General features: G+C 43.3%; 1 protein-coding gene across 1 annotated transcript in view; it reads right to left on the bottom strand.

The window, feature by feature from the left end:
- The window catches only part of UBE2S (ubiquitin conjugating enzyme E2 S), a 28,610-nt gene extending 8,878 nt beyond the window's left edge, over positions 1 to 19,732 (bottom strand). The window contains exons 1-3 of the mRNA XM_078654923.1: positions 19,567 to 19,732; positions 9,245 to 9,392; positions 4,150 to 4,340 (exon numbers count right to left, since the gene is read on the bottom strand). Of these exons, the coding sequence (XP_078511049.1) occupies positions 4,150 to 4,340; positions 9,245 to 9,392; positions 19,567 to 19,569 (342 nt within the window). The 5' untranslated portion in view covers positions 19,570 to 19,732. The remainder of the gene's footprint in view (positions 1 to 4,149; positions 4,341 to 9,244; positions 9,393 to 19,566) is intronic.
- Positions 19,733 to 19,991: the final 259 nt, after the last annotated feature.

Raw genomic sequence — 19,991 nt, 5'->3', positions numbered from 1 at the left:
GCCGTAGCTTGACTGCTGCTCCCCGTAATCCCCTTCTGTGTAGTAGAGGTCTTCCTCCTCTTCGTGCTCAGAGGGTTCCGGAGTTTTCGGCGTCTCTTCGACGTCGAACTCCTCGAGCTCCTGTACCTCTGCGACGGTCGGTGCCGGCTTCGAGGGGGATCTTGTAACTTCTCATTTTTTCCAATCGAAGTCTCTTTCTCTGAAGGATGTTCTCCATTTCGGCCTCGAGCCTTCTTCTCTTTCTCTGCATCTCAGCGGCCTGCTAGTCGTCGAGCGTTTCGGCCGCTCTTTTCGGCGGCGTCGACGAAACTTTCTTCGGCTCCTTTTCTTTCGAAGTCTAAGTCGAGGGCCCTTTTTCGGGGGCTTGCTTCGATGACCGTTGCTTTCCGCTGGTCTTCGGCCTCCGGGAGTCCTTCTGAGGATCCGCTGGGCTCTTTTTCGGAGGATGCAGCTTTTGGTCGTCGATTTGTTGGGCGCCGGTGCTCCTTTCGAGGCTCTGGGCTCAGACTTTCGGGAGTCTGCCTCTGGCTTTCGAGGCCCTGTGGGAGTTTTCGGGGTCGTAGACTCTCCTACCTTGTCAGGCGTTTTCTTATCGGTCCCAGCGACCGTGAAGTCATCTGGGCCTTCGGCGATGTTGTCCTCGTCGTCGGTGGAGAGGCCAAGTTCATAAAGCGTCAGGGCTTGGCCCTTGCCCTGCATCGTGCGGTGAGCTGTCCTCTGTCTCTCTCGAACTCGGAGCGTCTTCGGCTTGAAGACGGAGCAGGCGTTGCAGTCTCTGCTCTCGTGGTCGATTGGCAGGCAGAGGTTGCAGACCGGGTGCTGGTCTTCTGTGCGAACTTGTGGTGGCAGTTCTTGCAGAATTTAAAGGGCGTCTTGTACATCCCTGCGCTCAGGGGGCCCCCTGTGTGCGCATTCCTCCAAGGACGTCGAAGATTTCGAAGTTCTCTCCTTTCTTCGTCGCCTCTTCTCTACTGGTCCTCTTCTCCTGATCTTCACCGTTGAAGAGATGCTGCATTTCCTCCTTTTCTCCTCCAAAACTTCTGGAGCTTCACGCGACGATCCAGACCCAACGGTGGAAAAAAAGAATCTGAAGATGGCGCCCAAGGGTGGTAGCTTCCGCCGGAAGCACGCCGACGTCACCGAAGGTACACCAAATGGTTGGACGTCGACGCCCATCTGGGCTACGAAAAAAAAAAAAAAAAAAAAAAAAAAAAAAAAAGACTACGATTCCGGACCCAACCACCAGATTGCGGAATATGCACAGTATAGTGAATCCAGAAAGATTCATGCTGCAAAAATGTGGCTTGTTTCCATTAGGTGTTACACCTGGGCAAAGCTTGTAGGTTGTAGGAGCACAAGTGCCCAAAAGATGTAAATTCTGTCTTGTTGTGATACAGGATGGAGTCCTTAGTCCTGGCTAGGAGGCTCCGAGACATGAAAATATAGCTCAAATATGGAAAATGAACTTGTGTAAAACATATGAGGAAGCGTTATTTAGAAGTTAAATCCGCCATCTGCACGTTTGATATCGCCTGAAGAGTTGTGTGCCCTTTTTTAAACTACAACCAGGGACTATGTACAGTTTTAATAATTCCCTGTAGCACTTGGCATGCACAGTTTATTGCATTTGCAGTGACCTCGATAACGGACCAATTTAATAACAGCTTCTTCGGTTATGGGGAGGGTTTGTTCTTTATACTATGCATTTTTTATGTATTGGTATTTTTATGTCCTACGAGTTTTTATTGTGATTAATTGCTCTTATGAATGTTGTGCTTGTGTGGCCTCACTACTTTATGTTAAAACAAATAAATAAAAGTGATACTTGGTAAGATAGCACTGTAGGTTAATGCACCAGCGAGTTCTGTGCAAATGAAAGACAGGGGGAGTCACGTCAAGCAGGGACGATTTAATCTTTTTCACTGTTTCGAAATAAAACAAGTACAGCTAACCTGGGATAATAGTACAGATTTACAACTTTTCCAAGTTTAAAACCTGGGAAAAGCAGGATGCCGGAATCGGTAGTTAGAGTAAAAATTTATCCCAATTGGGCAGCGTAGGAAGGCAGCCTTGGGGGCCAGGGTTTGGTTCTTGTACCAGTGAGCAGTGTGGCCGAGGCTGTCACTAGTGGATGGCTAGGAGCTGGCATTGCGACGTATGTGGCGCTGGCACGGCTGCTGCCAATGAAGAGGGGAGCTCAGGTACTAATCCGATGAGTAACAAGAGGTACCAATGGCACGGCTGGGCTGTGTGAATAGACATAGGCGGGTGTGTGCAAAAAAAGACACGGTTGGACCGTGTGGTGAGCTGGTACCGGTAGCAGTGTTTATGTAAGGAGATGGCACTGGTGGGCACTGTATAGTAGTGGGCCGTGGCCATAATGAGCAGCTGGCACCGGTAGACCATTGGAAGAACAGCTAGCACAAGTGAATATTTTGAGGAGTTCACACCAGTGGGCAGTGTAGATTAGCACCAGCAGGTAGTGTGAGGAGGTGGCACAGGTGAAAATATTTGAGGGGTGGCATCCGTGGAGTGGAAGCTGGCACGTGTGGGCAGTCAGAGCAAGAGCACCAGAGGGCAGTGCGAGGAGCAGGCACTCCTGGGAAGTGCTGACACAAGGAGTTTGCAGAGTTCGCACCCAAGGGCAGTGTGAGAAAGCGACACGGAGGGCAGTGTGTTTGGCAGAGTTATCAGTCTTGGAGGAGTCTTCAGAGCTGGGAAGCACCTGCTCTGGCCGCGGTGCATCATTTCTCGCTTCAGTCTGACCCTTTCATCACCAGCCTCGATTCCACACGTGACATTTATAAGGCGCCCAGAGAAGATCTGGCTCGGTGTGCTGCACTCCGAGCTCACCTACTCCCTACCTGCCGAACAGGAGGAGGCGTGATAGGTGGAAACCTGTGACGTCAGGACTCCGGGATCACTGCAGCCGGAACACTAACCCAGTCTGCTATCTTATTAGCAAAACAAACAACCCAGACAGGCCTGTCAGACTGAATGAAGAATCACAGAGAATGCTTTGTGCACCTGTAATCCGTTTCAAGGCTAAACAAAAAGTGATTGCTGTTCTGGCGCCAACCCGCATAGGGGGAGGTGTCAGGGAGCTGCGTGTGTCAGTGGATAGCGGGTGCACGGTCCGGTCTGCATGCCTGAGCCTTGCATCATTCTGGGGCTGGTTGGGTGGATTGGAGTTCCTGTTGGCCGCAATGCCTGCAGGTGATCTCTGCACTCCATAGCAGGAAGCCACCCACCGGGAGGAGGGAGGGGGAGAACGTGCAGCATCCAAGCGCTAGGCTTAAAGTAATCCACTTCTAAAATGAAATCGATCACAAGAAGCCCTTGCAGAGCGAGCAACGTATGCGCGCTGCAACTTTAGGCAAGACCTAAAAAGCTTGGCTTTAATGGGTCATTGGAGGGGGGAAAAAAAACCAACAACAACAAAAACAAAAAAAAAAAAACACATCTAAAAGCAAAACTACTTTTTGGTTTAGAAAAGAAAAAAAAAAAGTTAACGAAAGAAGTAAAAAAATACATGGTCAGTGTAGTCCCTGGCACAGAAGGAACTGTGAGTAGAAGCGTTTGTTGTGAGAGGGCAGAAAGCTGTCACTCACAGCAAAGATAGCCTATCGCTACAGTGGGCTGACCCATTGCAGGATGTAGTTATTGGGTGGAAGAAAAATGTGGACATACACCAATTGGTGAAGAGGGCTAGCTGAAAGCTTCTCCAATTACATTTCAATTTTAGTGAAATCAAAATGTTCTTCTGGCATCAGACCAAGTTTTAGAAACCAGTTATTTGCGACCTTAATTAGGTGGATGCAACAGACGTTATTGTGGATGTTGGTTGTGCCTAGAGTACTTCAACTGCCTATGCAGTAGTACAGTAAAATCACCAAGAGCAGTAAAATATTCTCAGTAGGTCTGATCCCGAGCATCTCTTCCAATTTATATGCTTTAGTAAACATGCATTTTGATAAGAGCGTGATGTAAAATTATTAATTCTGGATTTTCACATCTTAATCTGCTAACCTTTAGTAAGGATTTCCATATACAACGCTAAATTATGTAAACATACATTCAAATGCAACGCCATGCTCTTAAACGTTAAGAGCTCAGCCAATGCCACTGAAATACAGGCTAGCTACTCACCAACAAGACGTGCCTAATCCCCAGTTCTGCTTTCCAGTCTTTTTTTAACACATTGACACAGATTTCTCCATTAGATCCAACATTGGGGTGAAATATCTTTGTGAGAAAATAGCCTTTTGGTGGAGAAGCAGGAAAATCCTTCCCCAAGATAAGTTTCATTCTGAACAATCCACCAGCATAAGGTGTGCCCTCTACAATGAAAGCAGAGAACATTACTAGGCTGCACAACACAAATGACAGTGCAAGGGTGCTGCAGAGCAAAAACTCCAAGCACTGCTATAACGTTTCAAACAAGTTATACAGAAAAGTTAACACATTCAATACAAAAACCTTACAATAAGTGCATATATCTCCAGAAATATGTAATTTCACAGAACTAAAAAATGTCACCTGCATACAGCCCAAAATATTTGCTTTTTATTTATTTAGGTGATTTACAAACGTAAAAGTAAAATGAACATTACATAGAACACAAGTGATCAAAAGGAAGGCAAAATTTCCCATCTACCTACTCCATGCCCAATTCAAGAGCATGGCACTAAATCCTCTCACATTTCTATTTGGGTTTCTTTTAAATACTTTGTTTCGAAAGAGGAATATAGAGCTACAGACTTCCTATTAAATATTTGTTCTAGCGGCAATTAAAGAGCAAATAACCCATACAAATTGGCCACATACAAAGTTGCTGTTAGTAGCTAAGTAATGCAGCTAAGATCAATAAGAAGAGCTATTTAACTTAAATTGCAAGAACCTGCAAAACACATACGGGGGGGCTTGGACTGGATACATTTTCTCATCCTAAGGAGCAAACTTAGAACGTTCTTTAGATGCAGGCTTGCTAACAAGCATTTCGTATGACAACAAATGTTGTAGGAGTAACACCATGCTGTGAGACATGGGATTGAAAAGAATGTCAAGATGGTCCTGCTGTCCCGACAACAGTGTGGTCAACCGTTCTTTTGAAACAAACAAAGGGTACACTGGCACCACTGCAGCGGGTGTTCCAAGATGCAATCTGTCTTCTTGGATTCCTGAAAGATAGTCAGCTGTGAAGTCGCTTATATTTCGAAGTGTGACAATAACTTTTCCCAGTCCCACCAGCCTTTCGTAACAAAACACTCTGCTCTCACTACAACTAATTGTCATTTCTTGGCTATTCCTACTTAATGCGACATGCAAATCAAAGGCTGCACTAACCTAAAGAGAAACACATTTTAAATAAGATTAGTAAATGCAGTCTAGCATAAGATCTACACTCTCAACCATTAAAAGTTATCTAGGGAGACAGCCAGTTTCCTGCACCCTACTAAAAGGTAGTTAACAATGGATACATTTACTTACTTAGCCTATGATGTTGCAGAGCTAAGCGGCACCAAAGTAATCTAAAAGCAATGTAACACGTTTAAGGTGTGGTGCAAGATAAAATAAGCTGTTTGCCAGCTTTCTGCATTTCCCTCTGCAAAAGGATGCACAGCTCCAAAACAACAGAAGGTGGGATTCTGCTTAAATCATAACTTCATTCGAAACCTAGGAATCACTTTAACAAAAGACACTGAACACATTTACGAGGTCAAAATCTGACATTACTAGATGTCCGGATTGAGAACTTCTATAGATGGGGGAGATGAAGATATCCTGGCTAGAGTGTGCGACTAGCATCAAGATTCAACTTCCTCCTCAGCTTTTATAAGTCCTCCATGCACATCCATCCTGGTGCTCACCTTCATTATTTAAATAAACTCAAAACAAGCTTCTTGATTTGGTCTGGGGCAACAAATCATCACAGGTGTCTAGACTTACAATGTTTAAGAAGCTTGTGGAAGGAGGCGTGAGGTTACTCAACATTGCTGCCAAAACACTGGCTGCTCAACTGCAACCAGCATTAGTCTGGTATCAGCCTCCCTACCCTACACTTAGCGCAAGAGTACATTAGATTCCTTGCACCATATATGGTGGCTGCTGTGTAAAAATAGACCACGCCCAAATACCTCCTTCCACTATACAAATCCTTGTAGACTACACCCCTTTCCATCACCCTCCAAGATTGGGATATTTTTACAGATTGGACACTAGCAGATGCAGACGCTTGCAAAGGCATCCACTAGCCACATGAACATAGATTGACCCAACTGTTACACTAGAAGAGGGATAGAAAATACAAATTAATACCCTTAGGGATACGGCAGTTTGAGCACCTCATCCACAATAAATAAGGAGAGCCTCTTCATAATACACAGCACTAAATCACATACGGCACCACCCCCTCACTTATACTAGCGCATGGAACAGGGTTTTGGACCAAGAGATATCAGAAGACGTGTGTGTGGACTAGGGCAACAAAATCGACTGTGTGCGCAACATAAGGAAAATGCACATAAAATTCTAACCCTAATTAAAGCAATTAATGGTGGTTCTAACCTGTGCTGGATAGGGTGTGGGGAAAAGAGGAGACATTCTAAATATGTGGTCCAATGGCTCGCACCTATTCGGAGGAGGTGGTCCAAAGTGGGGAGGTGATCAAGAGTGCGACTTAAAGGATCCTCTTGTAGGGAGGCTCGAGGTGTAAACTCAGTGTACTCATTGACAACCCTTTAGGCAAACTCATAACATGTTTGCAACTGGCAGCTAGCTCAATGCTGGCACAATTTTAGAAACAGCCTATGCCCCCAATTACATGTTTGGTGGTCAAAAGTATGGTATTTTAAGCAAATTAAAACTTCACAGCATTATTACACGACACCATATGAAAACGTGGGCATCATTCCGAACTTTCATTAAGACTGGCATGAGATGCAGGCTGCCCAGTCTCCAACTTTCAGGGATGACTGAAAACAGTGTTCAATCCATCACGAACCACAAACCAACTCCAATCATAATATGATTAACATACATAAAAGGCCATTCCCACTGCCTAACAAGATTGATGGTTTCTGCAGTAGCACGTTTATTAGGTCTCGCGACCTGTCAATGCGCATGCGCATTGAGCCGAGCGAGACTATAGCGACTTATACAGACTTTACCCAACTGGGCGATTTGGTGCTGTGCCCGTGCGCTTTTAGGTCAATGCGCAAGCGCATTGACCTAAAATGCGCGTGCACATCATCAAATCGCCATCTGTTCCCTCAGCCGCACTCCTCCCACACCTTTGAAGTGAAGCTTAGCTTCACTTCAAAGGCCCCTGCTGCTTCACACCCTCATCGCCGCTCTCCCCGCTCCGCCCCCTCCCACCGTGTCGCATTTCTCCTCCCCCCTCCCCACAGCAATGCCGGCCGTACTTTCACTTTGACGGCCGCCTCTCGTGTTTCTCCTCCCCCTCCCAGTGTACTTTTTTTTTTTAACTTGTTTTCTTTTACAATTATAAAACACAGTCTTTATTTTTCATAATTGGTGCCCCTTGCAGAGCTGATCACTGCTCGTTAACACGCCTTTACTTCTGCACGATGTCTTGCAACTCCTCCCTTGTTAACTGCTTCCCATTCCGAGCAGCTGCTCTTCGCTCCCTCTCCTCGGCCACAACTGCCTCCTCCCTATTCTTCTCCTGTGCCATTGGAGCTTCAAAAGGATGTGACGAGAAAGCTGGTAATTATTTTTTTATCAACTTCATTACTGTTGCCTAAGATCAGCGCAACGCTCGACTAGTTATGTGGCAATTGATTACTTAAAATGTGTCTCCATTGAACGCATGCTCATTTGCTTCCTATTTTCTGCCAGAGTCAAGACATTGTGTTTTCTGTGTGGGATAATGATGGTGAGGCCGTTGCTTTGTATATCCAGTGTTATTGAGGGGTCAGATCCTGGTTTAATGCAGCACGACTACGATGGCACCAATGTGAGCACTACTCATACCACCACTGCTTTCCACTGTGTTGCTCGCCATCCCCTTTCCTATATATCTAGTGCTTTTAAGCTTGTTACAGCGCCTCCTCCAGGACAAGCAGTGTGGGATTCTGGGGCTTGTTTTCGTTGCTGTTAGGGCTGGGTTAGGGATTTTTGTTCTGGCTGCATGTCTTCACCACTCACTGACCTGTGTTTATTAGGGCGCCATCCTTAAGGTGACATCACATATCCATCCAGACAAAAGGCAACAGATCTCACTCATCTGCATTACTCTGCACACCACTGTCTACGATCCCGCTGCCGACATACATCTTTAATATATGTGCACATTCCTGAAAGGATTGAACGCACACCCAGCCTGGTAAACATTAATGCATGCAGACCTATGCACATTACGGAGTAATGATACAACAAGCGTGGCATGCATTGCTATTGAAATATGTGCACATGTTCTGCTATGTGCAGTTGCCTAGCGCCTACTTCTCATGAAAAAGGCCTCGAAGAGCATTTGGATTTTTAGCGCTCCTCAGCGTCCTGATAATCGTTATTGTAAAACGTAAGTAACAAGCAGTGGCATAGCCAATAGGTCTCGCCTTTGGGACCTTATAATGTTTAGCCATCCAAAAGGTGATGTTGCACCAAGGATATTGTGCTGCATAATTAAATACTTATAAGGTCCCAAAAGCGAGACCTATTGGCTATGCCAATGCTGGTTAGTGATGTAGCCATTTGTGAGGCCTACATCTAAACAAAAAACATGTATTGTTACTGTAAAACACTGATATGTCACAACGGTGATGTGTACAATGTTACCCGTGGATATAAAGAACAAGTGAAAAAAAATATGATGAACTCCTGACAGCAAGCGGTGGTTACTGGTGGAAACTGAGCAACCGAAGAAGCAGCTGTAATCACCTATACTAGCCTCAAGTTGTAATTGTAGCGCTACGAGTGCAATGTAGCTTGCACTTGAAGCTAATGCAGACCCCAATTAATTAATGCTTCTTCTGGAGTTAGCCGCCTCACAGGGCAATAGCAACACAGTAGCAGTGTATTTGTTTGCATAAGGAAGATCAATATACTACAATTACACTGACAATTAGCAATGCATGCACAAGAAAGTACAACTTTGTTAGAGCATATACATGTGATGCATTTTACCCTACAATCCATTTATAGTAATAAGACTTTAATCCCATTTCTAAGTGGAGCTCATGTGTAGTTATGGAGAAAACAAAATGAACATATGCGCTGTTACCTGGGCCTTCAATAGTGACTTGCACATCTGTGATATCCTCCTCATTTGGGAAAAGTTTGATTCCCTCTGGTGGGTCCGATGTTAAAGTGGAGACTTCCTTGTACACCAGGCGGATTATATGTGGAGGTAGGTTCTCAACGTTTGAATTCTAGAAAATTAAATGAACTTTAAAAGCATCTGCAACAATTAAAAACAATATACCGTTTGCTGTTCAGAGGGTCCTCCCAACAAAAAGTTGTTATACCCTGTTATACCCTTTTCTGCACCGTTACGAATTAGGTCGTGGAATGCTGGGGAGTCACTGTGGGGCTGAGCTGGAAATTAGGAAGCAGGGACAAGCAGAGAGGATACTACTCGTTGAGACATTCGCTTGGGAATACGAATATAAACTGACATTTATTTCCATAAACTGACTAATACTCCAAGAAGACGAGCATCACCCAATAAAGACATAGGGTTGGAGGTAGGTCTACCTGCTCAGTTCCATTCAGGGATCAGCCTCTCCAATAGGCAGGGCCACTGGAATTATGTGATTCTGCGGGTGTGGGTTTCTTGCCCCACACAATTCTGGATTTGCCACAGTAAACATATCCCACAATTGGCTGCACAATCTGCAAATTTTACCCCAAAAAATTGCTTTGTGTTCAAATGGATCGACACTAAATTCATGGCAACATTTTTGCACACAGCGAAATGCCAATCACAAAGGTTAACTGGTTATCTTTCAGTTGCGTATTTATGCATTTTGTCATTAAACTGGTACTAATGAGGTGAAATCTTAATCCAGATAGTATTACCATTTGTTAAAATTACAAAATAACGAATATAATAGAGTGCGCTGTATTATGCAACATAATTTGCCTTTTGATGTATAATTTAGTCACTCCTGCCAACGTAATTATCTTAAGAAAAGGGCAGTGTAGCATTTGTGCAGTGCTACCAAAGCTTTAAGTCTACTACAAGTTGATTGAACATGCAGGGCGCATTTGTATACACACACACAAAATTTTCTTCAGAAATGCATCTTCTAAGTTGCACCTTTCACAGGTTTCCAAATGTACTTGAAAAAATAATGTGAATCTCTGCATAAGCCTTTCCAGCTGTGTGACTGCTGTTCAAACACTCTTACAGAAATACTATCCTTTTTAGGGGTAATGTAATACCCCTACTCCTCCTTCCAACCTCCCTAATGGAGGTGAGGGTGGGATATTTTTTCTCCAATGAAGAACCCCTTCCAATGCACTCGCCCTTTACATGGGGCAACCAGACCATTTCCAGGTTGGAGTATGTCAAAGAATTTGTCCAGGGCTCATTTAGATCAATACCATGCTTAGTTAAAAGGTAATTAAATTTACTTGTGTTTGAGAATTTCCATTATGTCTCAATCCATTGGATGCCATAAGTATTCAGGGGAAAAATAAAACAAATCCGCTTTTCACCCTTTGTTGCAGATATTAGTTATTTGTCAAATCACAAAAGTGCAGTAGGTGTAGTGAAAACTAGCAAAGAACGCACTGCTAAGCGAAAGTAAGGATATATACAGAAATTACAAACAGACTGTACAGAACCTAAAGTTTAATTGTTTCAAATGGAGGGAATGCATATGAACTTGTACAGTTCCCCGAAGAAGAGTTCATAATTATATATTTTGGGTTCTGTACAATGCCCGTTTGGAATTTCTGTATGTATGCTCACTTTCTTACAATACTGCATAATCTGCACTAATTTTCACTGCACCGTTTGGACCTTTATCTGATTTGACATAACTAAAAAACAGAAACAAGAAAAGTGGATTGGTTTTATTTTATAGCATACAATGAATGGAGACTTTGGAATACTTAGACAATTTAATTGGCTCTCAACAAGAAGCGAGGTATTGATATACACGAGACCCATAGGACAATTATTTGGCTTCTGTTGTATATTGAAACTAATCATGTTTATTACCTTGGTCTCCATGGGCATATAGGGTGCCTTTGCTGGATACAAATACCCATGTTGGGATTCTTTAAAGAGAAGATGGAGAATAGTCAAAAACATGACTTTGAAGGCATTACCAAACTGGCCATAGGCGTTGAACATTATTCACTCTCCAACACTTAAGTTTAATTTACCCACCTATAACGATATCCCATTGCAGGGATGTGGAATTCCTATAGCCAGACACCCGCGGCATTGTTTTGGGTCAAGAGCAACATGTTTTCATGTGTATTTCATCCTTGGGACAAGTAGGCCAAACTCCCTGCAGCACAAACCCATTTGATGCCAATTTGCAGTGCTACTTTATGGATCAGGGAAGGGCACTGTCTGCAGTTAAGGCAATATTTTTGTCCATATGTTAATGCTGTTCAAACTTGAATTTATGGTTCATTAATTGAAAGCCTTTATTATTAGGGTGAGCGCTCCAAGTAAATGTAAGCTCTGACTGCACTACTGACAGTGGTTCCAGTATAAAAATGTGTTCAAACGTTTTCAAAGTTTAGTAGTACGAGTTTAGTATAATGCTACCAAAATGTTCTGATTTGATGCAAATATTTGCAGAAGCTTGAAAGCAAGAGATGATTATTTGCTTTCAAAATAAAAATGTTCATAAAAAAATGAAAGCAGATTTTTTTTAGCTAAGCTACTGTAAGATTTCAGGTACCATTTCTTTGCAGCATTATTGAGTAATGCGTGGAGGCATGCTGGTATTTCCCAAAAATATTCATACTGGAAAATCAGTGTGACCAGTTTCAATAGGATTATAGGGGGGGGGAAACAAGCATTGGCTAAGCCAGCAGGTCCGAAATTGGTGGTCAGCTTTTTAGTTTTGTCAATTTGTGAATTGTTTTGGCATGGTTTTTGTTAAACCTTATTGGTGTGGGAGCTGCCGGGCCCTCACCATTATAACAAACACTTGGAAAAGTTTTAAAAAAAAAAGTTTCTCAAAAAGCACACTGCCACAGTAGTACCTGGCACTGAACAAATGTTTATGGAATTTGTTAAGTGCACATATACCAAAAGGTCTCTTGGCACTATAAGGGGAGGGAGAAGCTTCCTAAGGACAACTAACAGTATGCTAGAGTGAACAGCCATGTTTCAGTTGTTTCTTGAATTTGGTGTACTCCGATGTAGTCTAATGTCCATTGGCAGGGAGTTCCAAAGGGTAGGGCCGAGAACAGAGAAGCGGGATCCACCAGTTCTCATGCGCATGAATCTTGGAATATTCGCCATTAACATAGTGGGCAATCTGAGATTCCGTTTGGGTAGACACCTTGAGATCTTAGCAGATATTAATTTGAGGCCCTTCTCGCTAAGTGCGTTGAAGACCATGCAGCCCGTCTTAAACATGGACTGTTGGGTCACCAGAAGCCAATGTAATTGCTCCAGAAGTGGTTTGATGAGACAGTGTCTAGGTTGCTGATGGACCAGCCTGGCCGCTTGGTTTTGAATTAGCTGCAGCCTATGGGTCTGATTAGCAGGAAGCCCCAAGTTGAAGGCGTTGGCATAATCAAGCCTGGACATGATCAGGGCCAGCATGATAATGGTGCTTGCTTCCCTGGTGAAGAATTTCCTGATTTTCTTAAAGGTCCTCAGATGGTAAACGCAAGAGGAGGTAACCAGGTTGATCTGTTCATGCATGGATAACTTATCATAAATTTTGCACAAAACTACTTTGTGTGCCGATATGCTCCTTCTGAAAGAACAGAATGTGGTCACTCACAGTGAAGCCAGCCGATACATACAGAGAGACAGAATTTTAATAAACGCAAAAGGTCACGGTCAATGACAGACCAAATTAGGGGCCCAAATATTAAAGAAAGTCTCCAAAGTGCACCCATGGTATATGTTTTTGCATTAAGTGCAGCTAACCGGCTTTTGTAAATTATCAACAATTTACAAAAGTAGGACATGAAATAGTACTCCCAGAAAATATTTGTGAACTGCATTTTAGCATTACCAAATATGCATGTGTAGGTTTGCTCTTGCGAAAATCTGAGTGTTTGCAAGTTCACTTTCCCTCCAACTACCCCCCCCCCCCACTCTGGAAGAAGGTTTAAGCCTGCCAATGTCAGGAGTAAATTTCTACCTTCTCAGTATGAAAAAAGATTAGTGAATAGTTGTTGGAAACCCTTAAAACATGCAAGTTAGGTTTGCACAGACTCAAAACAGCATTCTAACCTTGGAAATATTGCTTACCACTACCTTCAGCCCCAGTATTTAGATCTGCGGCAACATAAGGGAATTTCAAGTATTCAAACACTACTATGGTATGAGCCCTGGCATAACCAGAGAGGCTATATCAGAGCTCTTATATAATGAGATTGCTGCCATAATTTGTCGCTGCACTACATGGCACCAAAGGGACAAGTTGATTTTGTTAGAAGACAAGTAGATTTATGAAGCAACCTGCCCCATAGACTAGTAGATATTTTATTAAATTCCACACTGTCATTGTGTGGTAACATAGTATCAAAGTAAGATTTACATGGACACTTTGTGACCATCTTGTACTCATAAATCCAGTCAGTTGCAAGTGTAGGCTTAGCTTGCACGCATGATTGTGAAGGAGACTAACTGGAGGGTGTGCAGATGTGATATATAGATTAATTGTTATTGTTTCAAGTTATTTATAACCATCACAATATAAAGACAACGGCAATGTAAAAACAAAAACAGCAAGAGGACATAATAGGGCTTATTCGGTTCTGTCAAGCATACTTGCTGTGCATTTGGCAACTCATAAGTCTTGAAAGTACAGATCTAATATATGGAAAGGAAAAATCTAGTTTTTTCACAGGGGGATTCCAATGTTCGGAGCGGCCTGCGGCTCACTTGAAGGCAGAATGTAATGGTTGCCCCCTCCAGGCATTTAGGTACAGAAGCCCTGATGTAAAACAGACTACAAATGGGAAAGTTCAATAAAGTGCCTGTTGCAGAGTCTAAACTCCTGTAGAATTAAAAATCACTTAAATCCAAGCTGTCTGTCAGCTGCTTATCCATGGGGCTGTTTTGCACCCCTGTTCAAGCCTTATCCTGTGACACCATCGCCCCACATCCTGGTCAATGCAAGGGGTCTCAGATTTGATGAGCAAAAGTGCCTCTTGCCATCTTCCTTGCCCGTGAACACTCCCCGCGTACATGGGCCCAGTCAATTTTCTAATCCAGGACTAGCAAGGGCTAAAGAGTAGCATGTGCTGTATAAGGATCTGATGACGAGCAAAAGTGACAGCCTAAGCTGAACCAGGCAGATATGGAGGTCAGTTAGTGGATTATGCAAAGAAACTGTTGTGTTCAGCAGCTCTGGCGAGTTCAATATTGTCAAAAATAATTGTGCTAGAATTGGAATAACCAATAAACAAAGTGCAAGTAGCAATCATCATGTGCAAGATAGGTTTGTAAAGTTTCAGGGGCCCAAGGTTATCATCTTTGGCGAGCTGGGGTCTTGTATGCAGAAGGGACCTGTAGAGGAAGAGAGGATAGCGTGCAGAATGGAGTTGTTGATTTAAAAGGCATTTGTAAAGGGCCTACATACTCACAAAGTGTCCTGGCACTAGAAGCAAGCTAACCAGCAAACTAACGCTGATTGTCCTAAACAGTTGGAAAAGCCAAGTTTTTAGCTTCTTCCTGAAGACAGGAAGCTCACAGATGGCATGAAGTTCTAAAGCGAGTTTATTCCAGGCCATCGAGACATGGTAAGAAAAGAATCTTCCTTCAATTCATGCCCGGTGAAATCTAGGGATGCTGGCTACATGACCGTGAGTGGACCATAAAACCCTGAGGGGACCGAAAGCACATATTCCCCCTTCTCAGGTACACTGCTTTCTTAGGAGGGGCTTTATGAGCTAGGAACAGGGTGTTAAAAAGAATCCTCTTTTTAATAGGGAGCCAGTGCATAGCTTTCAAATGCGGAGTCATGTGGGTTCTTAGAGCAAGATTAAGAATGCTTCTGGCCGCCGCATTCTGGACCACTTGAAGACGACAGACGATATTCAGGAATACCCAAGTAAAGAAAATTTCCGTAATCAAGCCTGGAAATAATCAGGGCCTGGATCTCAGTTTTCCTAGTTACCACACATAGAAGAGGTAAACCTTTTTTACGAGAGCGTGGCAGCACAAAACAAGAGCCCATCAGAGCCTGAAATTGAAAGGAGAAGGCACTCCCTGGAGCCACCAAATCCTCCTAACATCAAGTGGGGTGGAGCTTAATTTATTTTTTAAACAATCTCCGTTTTGTCTGGATTTAATTTTAATTGGTTGGTGGACAATCCGGTCAACACATTGGTGAGGCAGGATTTAATAACTCCATCAAATTCTGCCCCTTTCCACAAGTGAAAAGCAACCAAGTATCACCAGCGCACGATATTACTTTCACTCCCAGCGCCTCAGCCAGGATGGCCAGAGGTGTAAGAGTAGCTTTCAATAAGATGGGGCTCAATGTCGAGCCATGAGGTACTACAACTGCAAACTCACGGATCGGGAAAGAAAACAGGGGAACCCACACTTCTTGACTTGTGTTGCTCAAAAAGGAAGCCAACCACGTCAAGTTGAAATCTCCAATCCCAATAGATTGCAGACAGGCCAACAATCTTTTAGGGGGGACCGTATCGAATGCTGCCGATAAATCTAACCTAAATAGGACTGCTTTGACCAATTATCTACAGTGCCTTTGATGTAATCAACTACTTCTAGCAAAGCTATTTCCATACTACAGTTGGCTCTGAAACTTGACTAACTGGGATGCAAAAGAGTGTTACTTTCGAGGTAACTTGAAATAAGAGAATTGACATCCTCCAAAACTTTTGCAAATGCCAGAAGAAGGTAGATCGGCATGGGCATGAAGATCAGCCGTGGGCTTTAAGTAGAGGCAGAAATTTGGCATGTTTCCATTTGGTAGGCACCGTTCCAGAAGACAAGAACTCATTCAAAACTATTTAGATGTGGTGGAATGTACTTCCAATGCACTGCAAAGGTCTAACGGGAGAACTTGGTGTAATGCTCTAGCAATGGTCCTAATTTCTTCGGAGGGAATGGGATTGTGGTTAGATTTTAACCATTTGCACCAGATTAGATAATGATCAAACCTTTACCATTAGTTTGGTCGGAACAGCACAGTCTTTCCATTAGAGAAGATTTGATCTATAATATGTCCAGGCTGCTGGATGTATTTGAAAACCTGTAGGGCAAGACCAAGGGAGGACAAATATCTGTAAAGGAGGCTACCTCCAAATCTAAAGGTTTGTCCATATGGAGGTTAAAATCACATTGCACTAAAATGTGTGAATATTTAAGGTAGCAAGGACGTTATTTAGTGCTCTGAGGAAAGGGCAGGCATGACCAGGGCTCTGAAAATTCGAGCCTCTGGATTGCTGAGAAGACTGAGAGCAACAAAAGCCCAGACTTTTGGATCCATCAAGTTCCCCCAAGGGAGATAGAAACAACCAAACTCACTTTATAAATTATAGCCACCCCTCCGCCTTTAGGCGGTCTTTCATAGGGATTTTATATCCCAGAGGAATGGCTGCAGCTAAGGTGAGATTTTAAAATTCTGTAGGCCACGTTTCTGTTAACAGGAGATTTGGTTTTTCATCATCTAGCAGCTCAAAAATAAGTCCTTCATGCTTCTGCAAAGAGCGGACATTCAGAAGAACCGCTAACATCTTATGTCTAACCTAAATCTGTGTGCATAAGTGATAGGTTTATTCATGTTTGAGACTTTAGGTGTTCAATGGCGGTGTGTAAAACAAAAATCAGTATTTAGTATGTAGGAAGGAATGTGGAGCGTGCAATACAACTTAGGGCAGGTCTGCGCAGGGTAGTAGTATCATAGGTGACCCAAGGCCTGCCTTCGGTTTCAAAACTCACAGAAGAGCTGGCGTTGGCAGCCTTGCCTTCAGCACCCCCATTGCGCCTTCACACAGCACCTCTCCTTAAATACATATGGATAGGGACTAGAGCACAAACTGCTCAAAATGGGGCCTCTTAGTGTTCAGAAAAATAAAAAAATATTTGGGGACAGTTTATCTGCTCAACCTCCCTGAAAGCCCTTCAATTCAATCACGTGCAAATTAGCAAAAAAGTGCCTAGCGTTTCAAAACTATTAAAACAAATTTGTGCAGATAGGCAGGAAGACCTGTTCAAGTGCAATAACATCTGGCAAGCATCACTGCGGCAGAACCAGTAACTAAATATCCAAGTAAAATTTGATTAACGGTAAAGTGCCATGCGACGGGATGAGAAGTTCATATTGGCTGTGCTCTAATGATCAGATTCAGTTGAGGAGAGGGGCAGACAGAAGACTAGCCCGCCTGGAATAAGCCTGCAAAAAGCCCTGCCACAGCAAGAATTTCTGTACTCTATTGCCATAAATGGGACGACTTCAAGTAGATGGAGGACCTAGAAATTCCTCATTTTAGCAACCCGGAAGAGGAGAGTTAAATAGCTTATGTTCTTCTCTAAGAAAAGTAACAACTGATAGCTGCACATCCACACCACTCAGACACACAGAAATTAGCAGTGTTGCATTAGGTTACGCCCAGTTTGCAGAACAACAATTTCAGCCTAAATCAGTGTAAACTTTTTAAGGCTCGACAGATGCATACCACATGGGATAGGATTTCCTTCTTACAGTCCCACAGATAGCAGTTGTGTTCCGCAGTTCAAGCGAAACACCCACATTTTAGGGGATTTTGGCTGTATCTCGACCTCAAAAGATTTTTTGAGGGATTGGCTCAATATAATATTTTCACCCGCTTGCGATACAAAATCTCACATACACTTGCACAAGCCTTTCGAGAAAGGTCTTGTTTATCATTTTAGTCAACAATGTTGCAGTGAGCTTTGGGGTTAAATTTTGTTTAAAGATGTTCTGTACGCCAACAAACCCAATTGCATTCCTCACATAGGGCTCCGACTGGATTTTTTGTTTTAACAGATGCCATGCCTGATCAATTCTTAGAATCCCGGGAGGGGCATTTTTCAGTTTTGCATAATACCCCAGAACCAAGAGGTCAGCATATTAGACTGTTTATAAAGGCCAAATTCCAGTCGTAGCTGTGAGGATGGTGGGTCAGGAATAGTGACTAGACGTCAACATCTTGATTGGGCTTTGCCCAGCCAGGAAGAAACAGGATCTTTAAAAAAATCAATTAACCATACACGAGTGTTGGCATGAATCTGACTTGGATTACTTCATAGATGCCAGGAAGAGCTAGATCGCTCATCTTGATGCAAATTATTTGAAGCTCATTGTCACAGACAAGGTTGATTCCTTTAGTCTGGAATGGTGTGTGACGTACTCCAAGCTTCTTAAAGTAGATGCTCAGATAGTTAAGGCTTACCACATGTCATTTCTGGCTAAGTTTGTTTTAAGCACACGAGTGTGAGGGACTCCAAAGATCACTTCAATCCTATGATCGAATAGTTGATTGTCGCCGGCATACAGGAGGCAGTGAATGTGGGACCCAGCAAATGTGAGCACTCATTTAAATCCATCGGACTCTCCAATAACTTTAAAAAACATTAAGGAAAAGCATTTTTATGTAATTACAGCAGGTGTTAAATAGTTAAGAGTCAAATGTTAAAGTCGATATAACCCTAGCTGCATAGATTAGGCTATCCTCTGGTTCACAAAAAAAAATTGAAATGTCAGATCGAAAAAGCGTAACCAAGGTAATGGGGATTCAGCTTAATGTGTGAAAAATTCTTTAGTCCCCTCAATCACCCAGAGTTGCCCCTAGGTGACATGCTTCATCATTGGGGCCATCCCAACCAGCTGCTGTTTGGGGCGTGATGCGACTTGCGGATCCTCTTGACCAGACAAAATGATTTGCAAGGTAACATTAACGAGCATCACGGTATGTACCCTGGTGCTGCCCAACCGATATTCTGGAAATCTCAAACTCTGGCCATGATCGATGACAACTGGCACTCAGATATAGAAATGTATTTCTGGCATAGATAAAAAAAAATGTTACAAAAACACACGAGGCGTATAGCCCTTACAAAAGAGTGTACGTTTACTGCTAGGCAATGTAATAGCACTTATGGGGTACAATTAGAAACGGTGGACTTTCTAAGAAAACTGCATATGACGCACCTCGCGTTACACTTACTTGTGTAAGTCATGCCGGTTACAAAAACTACTTCAATTGGACGCTTAAACAACAGAACGAACATACTATGGGCAACGGCCTGTGATAACTACAATACCAGTGTGTCAAACCCCTTCTACCACATAGCTGAGACTATTTAGGACACAACACTTAATAAGGCTCATCGCCCAATTGAGTACCATGAACCATCATCACTCACAACGCGCATCCTCATTTCCCTGAACTTACCATCTCCGGGACGCAGAATCTTCTAGAACACCGCTGGCCGTGCGGGAGTTCGGCGCCTTCTTTGTGATGAAGGTGACCACTACCCGCGACTTAAACGGACGGTCTATGAATTCAGCCTAATGGCCGTTGTCCGTTGCTGATCTCTCAACGGATATCATTTGACCATAATTTTTGCACTTCCGGTGACACAACAACCAATCCCAAAGCGGAACATATTCACAAAGTCGTGTGGGAGTGGGCGGTACTGTTATTGTCTAAAATCACCTAGCATTGGAGCATTTGAGATACATCCACCCAATCCTAGTACACCGCATTTAATTAGCATGTGCTAATTGGCTGCGTTGTACGCACGTGCCTTTGCCTGAACCAACCTCCGAAAGTAGTTGTTTCGGTTTGGAATAGGTCCTACTGTGGTGAGTTTAGTG

This window comes from Lissotriton helveticus, chromosome 7 (assembly GCF_964261635.1).
Source record: "Lissotriton helveticus chromosome 7, aLisHel1.1, whole genome shotgun sequence".
NCBI lineage: Eukaryota > Metazoa > Chordata > Amphibia > Caudata > Salamandridae > Lissotriton > Lissotriton helveticus.
Note: the sequence above shows the minus strand (reverse complement) of the source record. Positions and strands in the feature narration are given on the sequence as shown.